This window comes from Ambystoma mexicanum, chromosome 1p (assembly GCF_040938575.1).
Source record: "Ambystoma mexicanum isolate Mex_15411 chromosome 1p, UKY_AmexF1_1, whole genome shotgun sequence".
In the NCBI taxonomy this organism is placed as follows: domain Eukaryota; kingdom Metazoa; phylum Chordata; class Amphibia; order Caudata; family Ambystomatidae; genus Ambystoma; species Ambystoma mexicanum.
The window spans coordinates 183,074,607-183,096,121 of NC_090921.1; the positions used below are offsets into that span (position 1 = coordinate 183,074,607).

Here is a 21,515-nt window from a genome sequence, read left to right on the forward strand (position 1 = left end):
TCCATACCAAATATAGGAGACTGCTTATTAGGGCAGATGTTGTGGAAGGTCATGTCAAAGAGAGTGGCAAGCTTCTCACTCATAATTGCAATGAAGACCTCCATGTCGTTGTTATCCACCAGGCGGTCCGAGAAGACTCTGTCAAAAAACAGTCATGAACATAGTTAAGAGATGTGGTGTAAGGTTTCAAAGTTGTATACTAAAATTTAAAAAAAAGCACACAATGCAGTTATTTCCCCAGATATATACAGCAATGCACAAATCACCTTAAGTCATTATTTCACCTGAAGATGGACCTGTGCTATACAAAAATGCTAATGTCCAGCAACAATTTTGTATTTCCTTTGTTGGTCCCAAACACTTATTGCGGCACTAGTTACAATGTTCAGAAAGACGCACTGTAATTTAATATATCAAGGGGCCCACATTTTTTATTACAACCAGAAGTGAAAGGATTACTTTCAACAGCAGGAGGAAGCATTCAGTGGAAATCTCTGGGGGTTGGGCTCGGCTGACGAGCACTGCTTGGTCAGCCTGCCTCAGCAGTGCCTGGCCTCTTAAGGTGGTACACACATTTTAAGATGTTACAAATGGTGTCCACAAAGTAAACTATAATTTTAAATGTAAATGCAATTTCCAGGGGTTTTGAGACAGGGCTGGGTGGAGGGAGAGATTGAGGGATATGGAAATGTAGAGTGAGGGAGAAGGAAGAGAGCGAGGGAGAGCAAAAGTGTGCGAGACAGTTGTGGCCTAAGGAAATATGTTTTTTGGAATATAGGAATTGATGATTTTTCAGTTTGCCTTCGTATGTTTTTCATCATCAAAATATTCTAGTTTCAGCGTGATACCATAAAGGAACACCATAAAATATATGTGCACACGAACAAACAGGTACATGGATGATGGAGAGTCAATAAAAACAACAAATTCATGCACTCTAGGATATAGAGTGAGATCACGCTGGAACAACAAACACATGGCATCCTATAACAGCATTTAAAATCGATTGCAGCCCCTTACACAAGCTTGGGAGTCAATATGATGAACTAGTATAAAACCTGCAACCCTTTACATGACTTAAGATCAGTCTTCTTCGGGGGTGTGGGGATGTAAACCCAACCCTATATGAGTTTATTATTCCATTAGGGCCACAGGCAGGAGCAAAAAAAGAGTAGTAAATCGATTGTATGTAGTAGTATTAATCAAATCTTAGGTCTTTTGTACCATGCCTGGTGAACAAACTTGGCCACTGACGTAACGACAGCCAGGTTTTGGGTCGAGGTCAAATAGGTCAGTACATCAGTGACAGTTGTTACGCCAGCCTCCCTTAGGATGGGCTACGTTTTTCTTTTAAAGGGGTGAGAGCATTGCGCCTAACTCCATTTGGCATTGTTTTGTGCATAAAAGGAAGAACAGAAGGGAGGTTTGCTTTTTACCCCTTCAATCTCCTGCATTTCTGTTTTAGACCTAGCTTGAAAAAGCTCTTGCAGCTGTTTATAGAGGGATTTTTGTGTCACCCACTTTGCTCTATGTGGACCAGTTTGCAGAAACTAGTAGAAATGGATAAGTTGGGGCGACCATTGTCGAAAGATGCTTAACACAATATTTTTCCCTCTTTTGTGCAGAATTGCACTATTGTTAAAGAATGTAATAAGAAGGCTTCCAATCAACTACTCACCGGTGCTGTACAAGCTTTTTATTGGGTAATTTCCTCTTAACTAAAGTAACAAACGTCTTATTGCAGAGCTAACTTGATTTTGGGCAAATATGCTGCGCTCCATTATGAAAAATTACACATAACACACTGCGCTGAGCGGGAATTCCTCCTCAACCTCATCCACCATTCTAGGAAAGAGGGTCCTTGTCGATAGGCTTTATTTCTGCTGACCATGGGCCTTTACTTTGCCTTTGTAATCTACATAATGTAATGTATTCATTATTTTTCTATCAAACAGTGGAAACATTTGCTCAGAAATTTTACATTTTTATTGAAATGTAACACAAATGTTTGTTAAAAATATAGAAAACATATAGAAAATATAGCAAAAAAGTAAGAAGTACACCCAAAAATTGCCTAGCAAAAGGAAAACTTAACCATCCACCATAGAAGGCCTGTAAGGCATGTGATGGACCCAGGGAATGTGTCCGTTCTTCCCAAGGGGGAGTCGCCTCCAGGGAGAATAGGGAGGTGAGCCCACTACACAAAAAACCCTCCCTCGCGGTTTGAGCAAGCAGGATCTCACTGCTAGTGACTCTTGTTGGAATGGTGGCAAGCAGCCTCGTAAGTCTGAGGGGGTCATGCACCACCTAACAAGTGACTAAGCCAGAAGATCTATATACAGGAATGTTTGGTTTCTCATCTTTATAGTGATAGGGCCAGTTAGTTAGCTTGGGTTTGGGACAGAGGACAGTGTTATGCTGTGTAGGACGTCCAGACGAGCACCTTTAGACTTTATTTCTTAGCCAGGGACATCTCTTTGGAGCGATAGGGCAGTTGAGGGCTTGTTCTTTAATTTTGTTAATAAAGATCCTGTGCCAAACATGTCCCGTGGTCCAAGTCCTATCTTCGGTCCATCACAGGTACTTTTATTCACCCCTACGTGCAATCGGCCCATTACAGGTACTTTTATCCACCCCTAGGTGCAATTGCTTCCATTACATTTTACAAAGCTCCTAGAGGGGTTGTGGGAAAGGTATGCATTACTTTTGCTAAAGCAGGATGTTATATTTCTTGGCAGTACATTGTACTAAGCATGGTTTTCTAGAGTAAAACAAATCTCTGTATATAGCACTATTTCTAAAAACAATTGTCAACGTTACTGTTATCATGGAAACCAAACGCGATCAAAATCATGGAACCATGTTTATTTTCACAAAACTAGTCATCAACCTCAACTCTACCCACTCTACTGATTGTAGGTCATACAATGTTGAGAAAAAAACATGATTTACAGGAATAATGCAGCAATGTCTAAACCAAACAATAGGGGTTTGTGTCTATGCAAATGAAACTGTGCTTATTCCTGAAGCATGCATGATGGGTACAGTGAAGAAAAATGAATACTTAAATAAGGCTGCAGCACAAACAGAGAGCTCAGAAATCTGATCTGGTGGATATTAACAAGTGGAAGCATTGGGAATTCTGTTCAAGGGTGAATCTGCAACAATATGTATAGGCAAAAACAAAAGGTTTGGCTTTATAATTGTAGATAGTATGTCTTTTTGTCACGTGGGAACTCTCCAGAAAATTCTTACGCTTTGGATTTACATAGTCTACCCTATTGGGTTTCACAATTCTCCTTTTTAAAGCACATGTAGCGCATACTCTTAATGTTGGTTGCATCTTTTGTGGTTGAGTGATTGTTGTATTGTGCCTACAAATCTCCTGGCTAACCCAGCCCCTTGGGGCATTGTTAAGATGGATTTGCATAACCAGCCATGCAGAAGGGTTCCGAGAGGCCACCCTAGTTGATGAAGAGGGTAATTGATACTTAAGTCTAGCCAAACTCTATTGAGGTAAGTGTGGGCTGAGCAGTAAGGCAGGCTTGGGAGATACATATGTGTGGTCTTTAAAGGTTCAGTGAACCACACACAGAACAGTCAAATAAATAAAACAACACAGAAAAACACAACTCCTATTTTATCAGGCCTTTAAATCTCTAAGCATGTAAAGTAAAAAAACATCTGTGCCTTAACACCCCCCCCCCCCACCAATCCCCCCAAGGAAACCAAAAACGATATACTGAACCTTAAAAACATGAAGCCCCTATAAGTTCAGCAGTAGACCCTGTGACTCTAAAAAGAGGCACTTTTCCTATGCCGGGGATAGGAAGTCTTGAAAGTCACAGAACAGGTTTTGTCAAAGCCAACAGATGAGTAAATATTCCAGATGCACAGCCCTTAAAAGGACTGAAGATAAGTAAATAAGGTTTAGGTGTACTCGCCCAACCCAACGCAATCCAACCACACTTGGTGCCAGAACTCCACCGATCATAACCATACAAGGGAGAGTTAGGGAGTGGACTTTCGGCCTATACAACCCCTATGGCGAGAAGTGTGTGAGAAAACACATATGCAAATTCACACACTGAAATCAGAATTGCTGAAGCCACATGGGTCTGGAGGATAGCCCAGGGGAAACGCACTCGCCTTGGAAGCAAGACGACGCAGAGCGACACAAGTTCGATCCCCGGGTCCGTGCTTCGAAACCTCAGGGTATTTACAATTACAATTACATATACTTCTGTCATTGGTCCAGTTGCAGGGGATCCAGAGGGTGCAGTAGCTGTTTTTTGCTATGGGATTGGGTCTGGCTAGACAGTGATTGTGTACTCAGACGAGACTGTTCTGAAATTCCTCCAGCAGGATGGCTCAGGCACCTGTGGACAAATGCCATAGCAGTTTCCATGATGAGAGCAGAGGACCAGGCCATGACAGCTATGGGTAGCAGAAAGGTTCACCTTGATCAGGGGGCAGCAGATGAGACTGGTGACGATGAAGGAGACATCAGGCGGTATGGTCAAAGGCCATACATCAGTAACCTGCAGAGTCCCAAGCTCATACTCAGGGTGACTTTGGTTAAGTTGGCCTGGCTAAAGGATGGACTTGAGACACTTCCAAATTCTTCTGACAGCAGGCTACTCGTACAGGGGTCCAGACCGGTTGGTTCCAGCAGCCCAAGGGTCAAATGATTCACAAGGGTCTTCTGAGATTGTTGCAAGAGAGGCAGAGCTTCACTGGGACCTGCCTATGGCAATGAAAGATGTCTTCTACAAGAATACTATGGTCTTTAGCATGATGCTCTTCTTCTTCAGGGTCTTGGCACAGCTGCAGGACTCCTCCTTTTACCCCGAATTCAGACTGTGGGTTGCCACAGGCCACCAATGATAAGGATCTGCACCAAGTAATGTTCAATCACTGACATTTAGAGGAGCAGGTGGATGCATTTTCCCTAGCTCCCACCCTCTCACGACTGTCATACTGGGACAGCAGGAGACAGGCTCTGTGTGAGACCCCATGTGTTATGCCTATACCTCATCGAGTGTATGAGAGGCGATATATCAAGTGTACCCTTGCACTGAAAGTGTGGAAGGATTCCTATGGTAGGATGTCAGCATGCACCATTGGACAGCATTGAGCGCTGAGTGAAATCTGACGAGGGCAGAGTGATGTCATGGAGAAGATGTATGAAGCCATGCTGAAACAATATGAAAATACTGAAGAGTGACGATATAACTGAAGCGGTAAGAGATACATGTGCGAAACGATAAAATAATCATGAATGTACAAGAAGATAAAGTAACTTGCTGACCAATAAGTGTTAATATGCAGTAACGCAAGGTAGAAAAGATACATAGAAGCTTGCTATAGAGGAATATGTAACGTGGCAAGGACGACCATTATTGGAAAATGGATGTCGGCTTGTGTAAATATTCAATTTGACTACCTCAGAAGCCGATCAGGATTGCAGAGTCAGGAGACGCTGGAAGAACTGCTTTGTGTGCAAAACAAAGAGGAGTCAATGTCGGCTTGGGATCAAGGATGCTATTTTTAGAGAAAAGCTGCAAAGCACGAAGGGAGGCAGACGGATAAGCCATGGATGGGACATATTTCTTTTAGATTAAAAGAGAAGAAAACATTTGCAAGAGCCAAGTATTGGACAATTACAAGTGTATGAAGTCTATACAAGGTAGAGAGAGCAATTCTCTAAAGGACACCCAGAATAATTAAATCAAATAGTAGTAAATAAGAGGCTGAAATGGAAACATTTGTGGTCTATTCACATGTGACTCATAAGTCGAAATCAAGGGCTATTCATTAAGCCTCGAATGAAGATAGGGATGTGCTTTCACTCCCTTGAATGTCCTACAGGCTACAAGGTCAACTACAGATGGGAAAACTTTGGCTAATGGCCGGTCTGATGAGAGATGATGGTCAGAGTAATCTGACGTGATCCAAGCACCTGGGTTTCGGTTTCCTAACATGCTACTAGCCGAGTCGAAAGTCCAAGGTTGGGTGAGAATGTCAACCAATCAGTGGGTCTATAGGGCTTCCCGCTACATATTGTTGCATAGACCAATCCACTGCCATTTTGTTTGCTATAATCAGTATTATACGTATTTAAAGGTAGTTTGAGGGTTGTTTTACAGATAAGAGACAGCCAATGAAGTACTGAACGTATATATTCTATAGGTGGATATATGTTCCCCTAATCCAATCCCTCCCGCTAACAAGTTTTATGGTTTGCCATGTAGGATGACGCCATAGATGACGCATATTGGGGTATAAGACCTCTGTGTAATCAAGTTTATGTGTGAGTACGCAAGCATCCGTCTGATGTTTGTCAGTTGACCCTGATTTATTTAACCTGAGAATAAAGTAGTACATATTCCTTGAGTCTGTTGGTTATTTGATCTGTATCTTTAATGGTAATTCCATCTAGCACAAGAGATGCTTGAAGGTGCTAGAACACATGTTGGTAGCCGTACGGATGGTTCAGGTCTAATCGACCTAGGCCCAGATTCTCTGACTTTTGGCTGCTCCTGCCATTAGCCAGAAGACCACAGAGCTTCCTGTGGAGAATAGCGCGCAACAAATCACGTGAAAAAGATACCGTTGACAGGTTCCCCTTTGATGAAATTCCTGTCCAGTCCCCGCAGATGGAAGGTGAACTGGTTGGTTGAGGGAGAGTCGAAGCCTAGGGACTCGAGCTAAGCCACGGATGCAAGTGGAACGGCAAAAGGGGCAAAAATAAGGAGGAAAGACTGTGTTGTAATTAATATATATGGTATACATAACTCATTGTAATTGTGTTTCTGATGCTTGTATCTGCTTAGATTCACATGCTGTGCATAGGCCGACATCTAGTGGAAGCTGCAGAGTATTACAGTTTTTTATCGAAACTCAAAAATGGGCGTCGACACAGGACGAGCCAGTAATAGTGCCCCTTGTGTGACGTCCACTGTACCCATGATCCCTCACGCATGTAGGACCCTCAGATTGTATTTTTTCTGACATGAGGTAGCATGAGGAGTAGCGCAAGTACAGATTATCCAAGCAGATAGATAGGAAGATAAGACTACAAGCATTCATGCGCCTTTTCTCAGAGGGGAGGAAGGGCGGGCGCATGTGAATCTAAGCAGATACAAGCATCAGAAATACGATTACGGTGAGTAATGTATCCCTTCTGAGGCTTGTGGAATCTGCTTAGATCACATGCTGTGCATAGATTAGCGAGCAGTGGTAGAAGAAGGAGGTGGGATGTGAGAAGGGTCATGAGCAAACAGATGTCTTAGAACCGCTTGTCCCACTTGAGTATCTGTCTTGGAATGAGTGTCAATGCAGTAGTGCTGAGTAAAAGTGTAAATAGAGCTCCAAGTAGCTGCTTTGCAAATGGTGTCAAGGGGTACATTTGCAATGAAAGCCAGAGTGGCCGAATGCCTCTTGTAGAGTGGGCTCTTGGCGTAAAAGGCAGAGTCCTTTCAGAAAGGGAGTAACATAGTTGGATACAATTGACTATCCATTTGGAGATGGCACCTTTAGAGACGCGATCTTCATTCTCTGCCTGTAGCTACGGAGACAAACAGTTGGTCTGTTTTCCTTAGCGGTCTGGTCTTGTCTACATAGTAGAGGACCGCTCTTTGCACATCTAGAGTGTGTAGTTTGACCTCAGCAGAGTTTTTGGGTTCTTGGAAGAAGGCCGGAAGCTCGATGGACTGGTTAACGTGGAATTTAGAAATAAACTTAGGTGAGAACCTAGGGTGTGTACGTAGAACCAGTTTATCCTTATGAACAGTAAAGAAAGGATCCTGCACTGACAGAGCCTGAATTTCAATGACCCTTCTTATGGATGTAATGGCTACTAAGAAGGCAGTTTTGTAGGTCAGGTGTTTGAGACTTGCTTTATGCATGGGTTGAAATAGTGGGCCCATGAGCTTGGCAAGCACCACATTAAGGTCCCAACCAGGTGGTGGGTTTGAAATTGGAGGGTGGAGTCTCTTTACCCCTTCCATGAAGGCTTTAACTACTGGTACTTTACACCACAAAACCTTGTTGTGGGAAGTGGTGTAGGCTGACAGCGCTGCCAGATGTACCTTTAGTGAGTTAAATACCAGGCCTGCATCCAGCAGGTGGAGCATGTAAGTGACAATATTGGAAGGAGTGCAATCAACTGGGGATTTGCTTATTCTGGCACCAGATAACGAATATTTTCCATTTATCAAAGTAACAGTGCTTCATGTTATGTTTCCTAGATTCCTTTAGGATGTCCAAAAATCTCTGTGGTAAATTGAGATGTCCAAACTCTATGACTTTAGGAGCCATGCTGCCAGGTTCATTGAGTTGGGTAGAGGGTGCACTGTTTGTCCTTGGTGCTGGGACAGTAGGTTGTACCAGCACGGGAGTCAGATGGGTTTGCACACCGCTAGTCTGCGTAGTTGTGGGAACCACGGTTGCCTCGCCCACATGGGAGCAACTAGGATGAGCGTCATCGATTCCCTGTGCATCTTGTTGACCACTTTCCTCATGAGAGGGGTTGGTGGGAAAGCGTAGGCAAACATTCCTGACCAGTTCATCCACAGGGCGCTCCCCTTGGAGTCTGGCTGGGGGAATCTGGATGCGAATTCTGGGCATTGCATGTTTTCGCTTGAGGCAAATAGGTCTGTAGTGGGGAAACCCCACTGTGAGAAGATGTCTTCTATGACTTCTCTGAGTAGACACCATTCGTGTTCTCTTGGGAGGGGATCTCTGCTTAACGTGTCCGCTAGCGAATTGAGATCCCCTGGAACATGTTGAGATGACAGGTAAATGTTCCGTCTGAGTGCACATCTCCAAATTTTCTGGGCAAGCTTGGACAGATTTGGCAAACGAGTCCCTCCCTGTTTGTTTAGGTAAAACATCGCTGTTGTGCTGTCTGTCAGGATCTGCACTGACAGGTTCAACAGGTGGGGTTCGAACGCCTGAAGCCCTCTGAATACTGCCAGAAGCTCTAGCAGATTGATCCGATTCTTGGCTACTGTATGAGACCAGAGACCCTGAGCTGTGTGGTGGAGGAGATGTGCTCCCCACCCTGACAGGGATGCGTCTGTAGTGACTACAGCCTGTACTTCTGGATAGTAGAAGGGTTTCCCCTTCGACAGGTTCTCTCTTGTCCACCAGTGAAGACTTTGAACAAGTGTTGGCGAAACCACCACTAGATCGTCCCACTGACCATTTGCCTGAGAACACTGTTTCGCCAACCATTCTTGCATGTGTCACATGCGCAGGCGCGCGTGCGGTACCAGGTAAATACATGACGCCATCATGCCTAGCAAACGCATCGCTTTGCGCACCTTATCTGGCGACCGGGCTTGTAAAAAGGAATTTGCAGTAGTAGATTCCGAATGCTTTCCTCTGATGGAAAGGCCAACCCATCTTGATTGTCTAAGACAGCTCCTAAGAACTGTTTGGAGGTGCTTGGCACCAGACTTGATTTTTTCTCGTTTATGGAGAAACCCAATTCGAAGAGGAGGTCGATCGTTCTTTGAATATTTGACCTGCAAATTACTGGTGTCTCCCCAGTGATGAGCCAGTCGTCCAGGTAAGGGTAGACCGGGATTGCCTCCCTGCGCAGGTGTGCCGCCGCCACCGGCAGTACCTTGGTGAATACCCTTGGAGCCAAGCCTATACCCAAGGGCAGCACCTTCAACTGATAGTGCTGACTGTCCACCTTGAAACGCAAGAATCTTCTGTGCGCTGGGAACATGGAAATATGAAAATAGGCATCTTTCATATCCAATGTTGCCATGTAATCCCCCTTTTTTAGGAGGGGGATTACCTCTTGGAGAGTAGTCATGCGAAACTTTTGGGGCTTGACATACTTGTTTGCAGGGCGTAGGTCTAATATTGGGCACATTGTCAGATTTTTTTTGGCACAAAGAAGTAAGTTGAATAAATACCCTTGTTTACCTGGTTGCCCGGGACAAGTTCTATTGCGTCCTTTGCTAGAAGATTGACGATCTCCTCGAGGAGAATCTTCTGGTGGTCCAAGGAATGTACTTTTTGACGTGGGGGGTGGTTTCGGTGATGTACCCTGCCCGTGTGAATAGTTGGAGCCTCTTTGTGAATTTTGGCTGCGTGGGCGATGAAAATTACTATTGCCTCTTTGATTAGGGGCTTGTTGGTCAACTGTCCCAGGGATTTCAGAGTCTCATACTCATCTTTGGCATTCATTAATGCCTCCTCTACTGCTTTGCCAAACAGTAGATTAGGCTCCACCGGCATGTCGATTAAGGATGCTTGTGTCTCGGGTTTAAACCCTGACTGTCTTAACCAAGCATTCCTCTTAATGACATTGCTCTCTGCTATTAGCCTGCCGGTGTTATCTGCGGCATCAAAGGTTGCCTTAAGGATGCAACCGGACACAGCTCTCCCCTCCGACGCAACCTGGGCCAACTGGCCCTTTAAAGGTTCCGGTGCGGAGTCGATGAGGGCAGCTACTTGCTCCCACTGGTGGCAGTTGTAACTAGCCAGCAGAGTGGTGGAGTTGGCAATCCTGGTAAGCGGAAGTGGAGGCTACCTTCCTTCCCAACCTTTCTCTCTTTGTCGGAGGGGGGAGCCTCAGATGATGATAGAGGCGTTCCCGCCCTCTTCCGGGTATTAGTAACTACCAGGGAGTCAGGCTTCAGTTGCCCCTTTATGTAAAGCGGGTCTGATTGGGCTGCCCTGAACAATTTCTCAATTCTGGGGTTTACTGCCCTGGTGAGGTTAGGATTGAGAAGGGAAGGATCAATTCTCTGTTGGATGGACTTGAGAATTGGAATGGTCTGAGCAATGGGTTTCTTTTCTCTTACTAGTTCCTCAGCAAAGTCCCTCTCCTCCTGTTCCCCCTGAGTGCTATGCGGAAGTGTTCTGCCGCTCTAGTCAAGACCTCATTTAGGAGGGGCTGGTTGTCGACTGGAGAGTCTGTAACTTGAGGTTCTTTGCCTACCGGGGAGTCTACTCTGTAGACTTCTGGGTCATCTTCCCCCCCCTCTTGGTCCTCGTCCTCCCCATAATAGTCCACCCCAGTTTGGTCGTCCAACGTTACCAAGTCTGGATCCTCATCCTGTAGTGGATCCTCACTATACTGGGTGTAAGGCTGGATGTAAAAAGGGTCTGAAGACCGGCCTTGCATTGTGGTTTCAAACTGAGGTTTCTTACCAGGGGGATGCGTGTCCCTGTACCCTGAAGGAGTAGCACCGTCAGGGGTATTAGAGAGGAAGTGTTCTGGGAATGCAAGTCTGCTATGGAGGACATTCTAGACATAACCCTGTCTATATCCTCACTGGTCCATTTCATGGAGCTGGGAATGAACCTTTCTTGAGAGGGTTCCCCTTCTATGACTTGACTGGACCTATGGGCTTGTGCAGGGGTCTTGGCTAGCTGTTTATCAGAAGACTTAGAAGGAACAAGTTACTTACCTGTAACTGTTGTTCTCCAGCATGGGTCTGGCATGGATTCACATTCTCATGAATATTCCCCGTCGTCAGGCTGGGAATCCTCGGTAAAGAAAAAATCAGTATCAGGTTTGTTTCTGATCTGTCTTTCTTAGAAGTAACCAATCACTGATCTCTGGGTCATACTGCCCTCAGCCAATGACTGCCCTCTCCCTAAGCCCCTTCCCTGGCAGCCATCCTCAGATTTGGTAGCACGTAAAGTGGCAGTATGACCAAGTGAAGAGCCGCAGAGGGGGAGGAGGGAGGGTTTGCATGTGAATCCATGACAGACCCATGCTGGAGATTCATGAATATATCATGAATATAAGAATACATAGCAGTATAAACATGCACAACCACGGGAGGTGGCAACAGGCTCAACATTAAGCAATACAACAACTCAACATTAAACATCTCTTACCTCCTCACCAGGCTCACCTTAAGCGAACAGGTTGCGCAGCACTGCTTGGCCGACCTTGGACTCCTCCCTGGAGTCCCAATCGACGCAGTAGAATCTTGTGAAGGTGTACGTCGACCTCCACGTAGCAGCCCTGCAGATGTCCAGCAGGGGCACACCAGACAGGAACGCCGTGGTAGCAGCGATCGCTCTGGTCGAATGGGCTCTCGGACGGCCGGGCAGTGGACGGTTTGCCAACCGGTGACAGTGCATGATGCAGCCGGAGAGCCATCTGGAAATGGAAGCCTTCGAGAGAGCCTTCCCTTGATTCAGAGGTCCAAAGTTCACAAACAGCTGTGATGTCTTCCGAAAACTCTTCGTGTGGTCCACGTAGAACTTCAGCGCTCTAGCCACATCCAACGAGTGCAAAGTCCTCTCGGCCGGAGACAAAGGCGACAGGAAGAAAACTGGCAACACCAAGGGCTCATTGAGGTGGAAGTCCGACGGCACCTTGGGCATAAAGGAAGGGTGCGTCCTCAGCACCACCCTCGTGTCGTAAAAAGTCAAGTATGGAGGCTTGCAAGATAGGGCCTGGATCTCTCCCACTCGTCGTGCGGAGGTGATGGCCACGAGAAATGCTCTCTTCCATGAAAGGAACTTCAACAGCGCTGAATGCATAGGCTCGAATGGGGCCCCCATGAGCCTGGTCAGCACCACGTTGAGCTCCCACGCCGGGGCAGGGGCCTTCTCCGGCGGGAACGATCAGAATAGTCCCTTCATAAATTTCTTCACCAGGGGATGAGACCACAAGGACGGCCGTCCTTGTTAGGCAGAAACCTGTGCAGTTCCCTCTGGGACCACTGTAAAAGATTTAAGACTACAGATGTTTGGCAGTAAACCCACTTGGCAGCAGTCTGTACCACACAGATTCACTTGGTAGCTGTGGCTGAGTAGTCAGACTTCCCTCAAGAAGAGTTAGGCAGTATACAGAGTATTCACAATAGGTCAAAAAAACACAGTAGAACAAGCAAACACTGACCAGAGCTTGGTGTAGAAGAGATATAATTATTTATTTAAAACCACATCTAATAAAACACACTGGCACTAATATCAAGCAGTTCAAAAACACGGTCACTATAAGATATACACTCCCTTCAACGATTAGTTAGACAAGTCTTAAGTAAATCAACACTTATTTTCAGACAGCGGTGAGCGCTTATCGAAGGTGACACTCTAATCAATCGGTTTAAAAGGGAGAGAAAGGCAGAGCAAAGATAGAAACAGAGCCCAACACTTTCGGAAGAACACAGTAGGAGAAGAAGGCAGGTTTAAACCGTAAAGTCAAAGTTAACAAGGCCGGACCCACTTTAAGATGCTCCGCTCGAAATGTGTCCAAGGTCACACGGTTCAAAGTGCCCAAAAGTCTCGCAATCAGTTCAAAAAGTGTTGGACCAAAAGAAAGGGACCAGTTAGATGGTCAAGGCGGCCAGCCCAGTCCAGAAGGTTAAGGGATTATTATTACCTTGTAGCAATCTTTAGAAAGGGAGGCCTGGCGGACACGGTACCTTAAAGTGGTGAGAATACTCCAGCGGGGGCAGTTGTTCCTGGCAGCGGATGCAGGTCGGTGCTTCGTCTGGGGGAAGAGAGGATCTCGTCAGGGAGGAAGACAGGAGTCCGTTGCACTGCCAGGGAAGAAACCAGCCGCGGAGTTCTCAGTTAAAAGGAGTGGTCCTTTTATTCGCGGTCCAGTGGTAAGTGGCTATCCGGTTGCCGGGGTGCTTGGCACGGGCAATTCGACCACAAGACGTCCTGGGATGCGAGGAAAAGAAGGTAAACTGGTTGTGCCCAGCAGTCTGGGGAAGAAGACTCTCCAGCCGGGAGATCTTCTCTGTCGTCGGGAAGTGGCGAGTCAGTTACGCTGGGCTCCACCGGTGGTGTCATCGTAGCAGGTCGGCTCAGCTTCTCCCTCGTCGGATTTTCAGGTCCTGTGGCGACTTCTAAAGTTCCAGTCCCAAAAGCCCTGCTTTTATGCAGCACACCCCCATTCACTCAGCCTAGCTGTCAATCAAACATGCTAAGTGGTGAGCCGGCCAATCACACAAGAGTGCGACCTGAGTTACCAAGGTAACTCAGTCCAGGGTGCCTAAACCCCCTCCCACACCCCCTGTGGTACCCAGACAGAGTGGCACCACTTTTGAAGGCTTCTGTGGAGAAGCCAGCCAAAAAGTGGAACAAAGGGCTCGACTTGGGTTGGAGTCACAGAAGAGAACACAAACGCCATTTTAGAATCAAGTTCTGGCAAAAAATACCAACCGGCGAATATTAAATAAATAAACCAGCGGTATGTTCGAGGCTATGAGAATTAAATAATTCAAGTTGGTAGCCTCGAACAATGGGAAAATCCCATAGAGATATATTCGCGGTCGAATATAAAAAGTAGTATCCACTGCCACCAGCCAAAACTCGATCAGGGGGGACGGAGACGTGCCCGCTCGACTAACAGACCCCGGGGCAATCGAATTGCCCCGACCAGTACGTCCACAATAAGATGGTTTGTACTGGTTTCTGTTCATAATTTGGGACTAGTAAAGCCAATGGTGACTTTACATGCCCTGGGAGACAGTAGTCAGTCCCAGGGTATGGAGTCTATGGTGGGGTGTCACTATGACACCCCTGTGCCACTGCACTGAGGGTGCTGTGTAACACCCATAGTAAAAACACATGAGACCCTATGGAGTAAAAGACCCCATAGCCCATAAAACACATTAACAGTCAAAGGGACCCGTCAAATCATGTACAAGAGTGTGAGGAAAAGAGACTCGTTCTTGGCAGGAGAAAAAAACAAACTCCAGAAATCCAGCAAAGCTGCTGGGGGACTCACTAGGTTAGGAAATTCAGCCTAAACAGAGAATTCTCCCTAACAGTCCTGTAGTTCTGGTGTGTCGGGAGATGGCAGCCAGATGTATTTTGATGGAGGCGTGAGCTAGTCCAGCTTTGGCCAGCGACAGTAGGTACGGCAATACTTGAGGGGCCGTAATCCGCAGAGGGTTAATGTTCTGTGCACGGCACCAGACAGAAACCTCTTCCACTTATGTCCATAGCACTTGAGGTTTGAGGACGCCCTGGTTTTTGCAAGAACCTCTCTGCAGTCAGCCGGGATATCGTATACTACTAACTCTAGTGCTGCAAGAGCCAAGCCTGCAAGATCAGCGACTCCGGGTCGTGATGAAAAATGGCACCTCCTCCTCTGGAGAGAAGATCCGCATCCGTCGCCAGCCTGATAGGTGGGGACGTTGACAAGTCCAGAAGGTCCGGGAACCAGATCTGTCTCGGCCACACCGGTGCGATGAGGATCATCCTGCACCTGGACATCTTGAGCTGGTTGATGAGACGGAGCAGCAACGGCAACGGAGGGAACGCGTACAGGAACAAGCCGTCCCAAGGGAACGAGAAAGCATCCCCCATGCTCCTCGGCTGTGTGAACCTGCTGGCGAACCTCTGGCACTTGGAGTTCGTCGCTGTCGCGAACAGGTCGATCTGGGGTTTGCCCCATCGTTGAAAAAGCCGATCCACCTGGTCCTGGCGTAGTTCCCACTCGTGGCACGAGCGCAGCTCCCTGCTAAGTGAGTCGGCGATGGTGTTTTTATTCCTGCCAGGTGGAAGGGAACCAGAAACATCCCCTAGGCGACAGCCCAGTGCCACAGATCCTGAGCCTCCTTGGATAGGGCTGGGGATCTGGTGCCTCCCTGCTTCCGGATGTAGAACATCGTGGTGGTGGTGGTGTTGTCAGTGAAGATCCTCACCACTTTGTCCTTGAGGGACGGTCTGTGCCTGCTGGGAGGTGCGCACGGGTACCCCACCATCGAATCGCCCGACGGAACTCCTCGTCGAGCTGGATCCTGTCTCGAAGCTGCTCGCCGCTTGAAACCAGCGGGCGTCGAGGAACTCTTGTAGCGGACGCATCCGAAGTCTGCAAAGGGGCACATGGTAGATGCATGAAGACATTATCCCGAGGAGGGACTTGATGGACCTCACCCTGGCTAACAGGCGCTGCACCTTGCCCAAAATGGCCTTCGTCCTTTCTTCTGACGGAGATGCCAATCTCTCCACTGTATCGAGCTTCGCTCCCAAAAACAGTGCCACCTGCGAAGGGACCAGGTGGGATTTGGGGTAGTTGATTGCGAATCCCAGTTCTGAGAGCAGGCGGACGGTCCTCGCCGTGTGTTCGACGGCGAGTTCTCTTGATCTTGCACGGATTAGCCAGTCTTCCAGGTAGGGGTAGAGGTGGATCCCCTGCAGGCTCAGCCGCGCCGCCACTGGTGCAAGGCACTTGGTGAACACCCTGGGTGCCGACTTCAATCCGAATGGCAGGGCTCTGAATTGGTAGGGACGCCCCTGGACTACGAATCTGAGGAACTTTCTGTGTCCAGCGACGATAGGAAGTCGCCCTCCTCCACCTGTCCCAGCACGTGCTGGAGGGTGACCATCCTGAATTTCTGTGCCTTGATGTACTTGTTCAACCGACGCAGGTCCAGGATGGGGCGCCAACCGCCTGTCTTCTTTCTGACGAGGAAGTACCTTGAGTATACTTCGGAGCCACGGAGCCTCTTGGGGACGAGCTTGATGGCACCTTTCTTGAGCATCGCCCTTACCTCCAACAGCATTTGAGGGACGCGATTCTCCTTCCTGGCCACGGGAGGAATGCAAGGACACTTCTTTTAAAATTCTAGTGAGTGCCCGCGGGCCAGGGTGTCCAGCACCCAACGGTCGGTGGAGATGAACAGCTTGGATCCGGGTGTCGAGCTACCCTTGTCCTGGGCCATGTCCGTTGAGGTAGGCCACAGATCTTCTGGAATCCTCCAACAAGCATAGCTCGACGAAAACTTCACCCTTGAGGGGCGTAGAAGAATTCCAAAATGGGTCCCCGTTATCGGAAGTAGAAACGGTGGAGCTTGAGGCTCGATTAAACCGAAAAAATTAGAAAATCTCCTGAAAAAGCATGAAAACGCAGTAAAAGCTCGAGAGCTAAAGCACGAGGACTCCGAACACTTGAACGTGCGGTAAAAATCTGAGGATGGCTGCCAGGTGAGGGGCTTAGGGAGAGGGCATTCATTGGCTGGGGGCAGTATGACCCAGAGATCAGTGATTGGTTACTTTTAAGAAAGACAGATCAGAAACGAAACTGATACTGATTTTTTCTTTACCGAGGATTCCCAGCCTGACGACGGGGAATATTCATGAGCATGTGCCTCCATGCCAGACCCCATGCTGGAGAACTGTATTTATGTAACTGTGGTGCAGAAGAAGGGTGAGATGGTTATTTCTGCGGCTTCCCCCTTCCCAATGAGTGGAAGAGTGTTTCCCTGGTGTTTTCACCCTCTCAGAGCTTTTTGACGCCTGGCGTCGAGATTCGGGGGTAGTGTCCCTTTCCTTTGAGAGAGGGTGTCGGATTCGGAGGCAGCCGCCGAACAGTCTGCTCGTGCCGACTCCTGGTGAGTGGCCTGGGGCTGGCTGTTGGCTTCGTTTTCTGACGAGCATACCTCCATGACTTTGGTGAGTGAGGCACTTTTGGCAACTATGGATGGTTGCCTGGTGTCGTGTGGCGATCTTGACCGAGAACACCCAGAGGACACCGATTAGGTGGACCGCTCTTTGTGTGCCTCTTTCCGAGAACTCGACACGCGTGGCGAGTCTCGGTTGGACTTCGAGTGTTTAGGTGTGGAAGTGGTGTGGGTAGCGCTCGTGTCACGGGTGTGTTCCCCATAACTGCCCTGCCGGACAGCCTTTCGAGGTTGGGGACTTGCACTTGGCTGTCTTTCGACGCCTCGTTGCCCTCGCCGTCTGAAAGTACGGCGTTGCTGCCATCACTGAAGGTGCCCTCTGCTTCCATAGCCTCACGTTGCCTGGCGTGGTGGGCCCAATGTTTGGTCGAGCAGTCCTTTAGTGTCTTAGCCTTGAACCGGCTACACGCTCTACAGTTCACCTCGGCAGTTCACCTCGGGGTGGTCCCACGGCAAGCAGAGTCCGTCGTGCAGCTCTCGGCGGTTGTTTCTTCTCCGGGCCGGCATCGAGCTTCAAACTTCGATGACTCGACGTGGGAGAGGAGGAAACAGGGAAATATGATATTTTAGCAAAATATGGCTGAAAGCCAGGTAACTCCCCGGAATGCTTCCGTCAGGTATGGCGGAAAAAAACAATTTGAGGGTCCTACACATGTGAGGGATCATGGGTACAGTGGACGTTACACTAGGGATAGTATTACTGGCACGCCCTGTGTCCACGCCCATTTTCGAGTTTCGAAAAACAAACTGTAATACTCTGCAGCTTCCACTAGATGTTGGCCAATGCACAGCATGTGATCTAAGCAGATTCCACAAGCCTCAGAAATATATATATATTCAATGAAAAAACTTTGTTAAAGGGACGTTATGGTTAAGTTGCACTATTAAAAACCTATGAAATTTAATGAAAAACCTTTGTTAAAGGGACGTTATGGTTACAAGTAAAACCGAAAACCCCCTGAAATTCGCCAGTTATGGTAAGCTAAGCAACCATAACTCGCGCCACCACCGTGCACTGCTAAGACTAACACCCAGGACGTCAAAGATACAAATGTCATTGATGACATCACATATCTGGCCCACTTGTTTTTGTTCACTGACATATATAGGCCAGGTGGTTTTGTTCACTGACAGTCAGAATATTAAAATTGGAAAAGGTGCTACATATCTAGACGTTAACCTTTTCATATGTTCTTTAAGTACTTCCCTTAGGGTTTGGTCTCAGCTCATGGTGCACATACATGGGGAAATGAGCAGGCCTCAAACACACAATTCTTTTGTATACATGAAGATAAACTTTTATGTCATTAACATGTTCTGATGATGCCGTTCCTTTCTTCCTTACTTTAGTTTCCCTGTATGTGCCTCTGATTTGTAAGCATTGTGGTTATTCATATGTATTGTTTGTACCAGCACAGGTTTTGTAAGTCTTGAATTGTTAGCTAATTATTACATGTTTAACATTACTCAACATTCTGATAAGGTAGCATTCATTATTGTACTATCCAAAATTACAAGATTGTAAATAGTATACTTCTATGGTGCATGCTGCAGTCATTTCCTATGTTTATGTATGATTAGGTTTCTGTATTAACAACACTCCAATACAATAATTTTAGAGGAGTACATTCTTTAATAGATTAAGTACTTCACAATAGGTCTCCTGATCCCCCCTGACATCTTGTTACCAACAACATAAACACAACTCCTTGTAGGGACTTTTCATCAAAATGTATTTACATGTGGTGTGCCGCCAATGATCTTTGTCTGAATGCCAGCAAGACTGAGATCCTCCTCATTGGCACACCATCACCTTCCTTTCCCCTCACTCTCTGGCCGGACTCCCTTGGCCCTCCTCCTATCCCCACCTGCGAGGCCAAGAACCTTGGTGTCATCATTGATTCCACAATCTCCTTCTCCGCCCACATCGGTGATGTATCAAAAAAGTCAAACTTCTTTCTGCACCTCTTCAAAGGTACTCTTCCTTTCCTCTCATTCCCCCAGAAGCTCACTGTCTCCCAAGCTCTGATTCTCTCTAGGTTGGACTATTGCAACAGCCTCTTTCTTAATCTACCTACCTCTACTCTCCACCCTTTGCAACTTATCTAGAACAGGACTGCGAGACTTGTCCTTGGCCTCAAGCCCTGGGATCATATTTCTGCTGAAAATTCTCCATTGGCTCCTAGTGGATGCAAGGATTAAATTCAAAACCCTCTGCATTGTCCACAAGGCTTTCTGGGGCCTAGGTCCAACATACTTTCAGCTATCCCTCTGCAAATACCTCTGCAAATACCTCCCATCTCGAGCACTTCGCTCCTCTACCTCTAACTCCCTCAGGGTCAGTCGTTTCTCACAGAAACGAGCTGGGGGTAGATCGCTGTCTTTGGCCGGGGCCTCCCCTGGAACAGCCTCCCTGGCACTCTAAAACTTGAGGAGAACCATTTCCGGTTCCGGAAGCACCTCAAGACCTTCCTCTTTGCTTCTGCCTTTGGCCCCCTCTACCCTGCTGATTCTACTCTCCCTCGGCACCATGCACCTGGCCACCCTCTTTCCTCCGGGCCCAGGTACCTGCTCCTCTTGCCACCCTCACGCACTGCCTCCAGGCCACCCCTTGCACTCGGGTCTGTATCTGTACCCATAAGCCCCCTCCCTTTTTTTTCTTCCTGCACTTATCAGACCTACCCAGCCTGCTCCCTTAAACCCAGCACTTGCCGATTGCTGGCTGCACTCCCACTGTTTGTTGCCTTTTTATTTATTAACGTATTATTATTTATGTTTTTTTTCCTCCTCGCTCTGCACTCTCCTTTTGCTCCCCCTTCGATGCCCTTCTCCCCCTCCTCCTCTACCATGCACTTGCGCGTTCTCAATGTCACTGGGCCTAGTAAGACCGTTGTTTTTGTTCTCCTCTGTTCCCCTTCCCTTGCCGCGCTTTGAAACACTTGTGTGTGAGCGCAATAGAAATAAAATATCAATCAATCAATGTCATCAATGACATTTGTGAGGTCATCTTTGATGTCCTGGGTGTTAGTCTTAGCAGTGCACGCTGGTGGCGTGAGTTATGGTTGCTTAGCTTACCATAACTGGCGAATTTCTGGGGTTTTTCGGTTTTACTTGTAACCATAACGTCCCTTTAACAACGATTTTCATTGAATTTCATAGGTTTTTATTAGTCCAACTTAACCATAACGTCCCTTTAACAAAGCGCGCAGGTATGACGACGTGTCCGAGAACCAGTCCGCACTTCACAATAAGATCTGTGCTTCGCGGACAGTTCGGAACTGCATTTTCTACTGATCTAGGAACTTTCAACTTCAAAATTTCCCTTGCACAGCTCCAACACCTATTCCAACTCATTATCCGTTAACAATCTAGTACACACTTTTAGCAAAACTGCTGTTTATCTTAAAATGGCATCAGCTAATGCCATCCCTCCTCCCAAAGAGCCACCACCACTGCTGTAATCAAGGAGCATGAGAAACACTGCCGCCTACCTTAGAAATATCACACACGCAACATTTTCCCCTGTCCACCTACCCCTCCATATTAGTGTTTGGTGCCTCTTCCCTCATTTCCTTCCCACATTTACTTCTTAGCTCGCCTGCCAAAAAAAATAAATACATCAAAAAACAACAAAATAAATGTTCCTTTAGCAACCACCTTTCACAGTTAAAAAATAGAACAAAAAAAATACTTATAGACTCCATCTACTTTATATTTCTCAGTAAAGTACATAGACTCAATAAGATTTCCCAACATTTCCATTTGCATTTTGTGTTATGCTAATGGGAATATTGTGGCATTCATCCTCCGTTCCAGGGACTGGAACGGTGCATACCGTCCCGGCAGCCCAAGTTATCAGCCCAAGCGAAGCAAGGGTGGATAACAAGGTCTCTGGACCATTCTCCGCCATTCCACCCCCTGTTATGGGGGAAAAAGGATTTTTCTTCCTACACCGGGTCTCCGGCGGCGTCCCGTTGTAGGAAGGAAAATTATTTTCCAAGATGGCCACCATGGAAAGGGAAGGCGGGGTTCCATACAGAGCCCCTCTTCGCTTTCCATGGAAGCCTGTAGAAGGCGAAAAGAGAACCCTATGACCTTATTACC

At 47.2% G+C, this 21,515-nt stretch overlaps 1 protein-coding gene across 1 annotated transcript in view; it reads right to left on the reverse strand.

Annotated features, from left to right (window-relative positions):
* The window catches only part of DNAH2 (dynein axonemal heavy chain 2), a 3,498,763-nt gene that overhangs the window by 1,095,274 nt on the left and 2,381,974 nt on the right, over positions 1-21,515 (reverse strand). Inside the window, exon 54 of the mRNA XM_069646273.1 lies at positions 8-138. Coding sequence (XP_069502374.1) covers positions 8-138 — 131 coding nt within the window. The remainder of the gene's footprint in view (positions 1-7; positions 139-21,515) is intronic.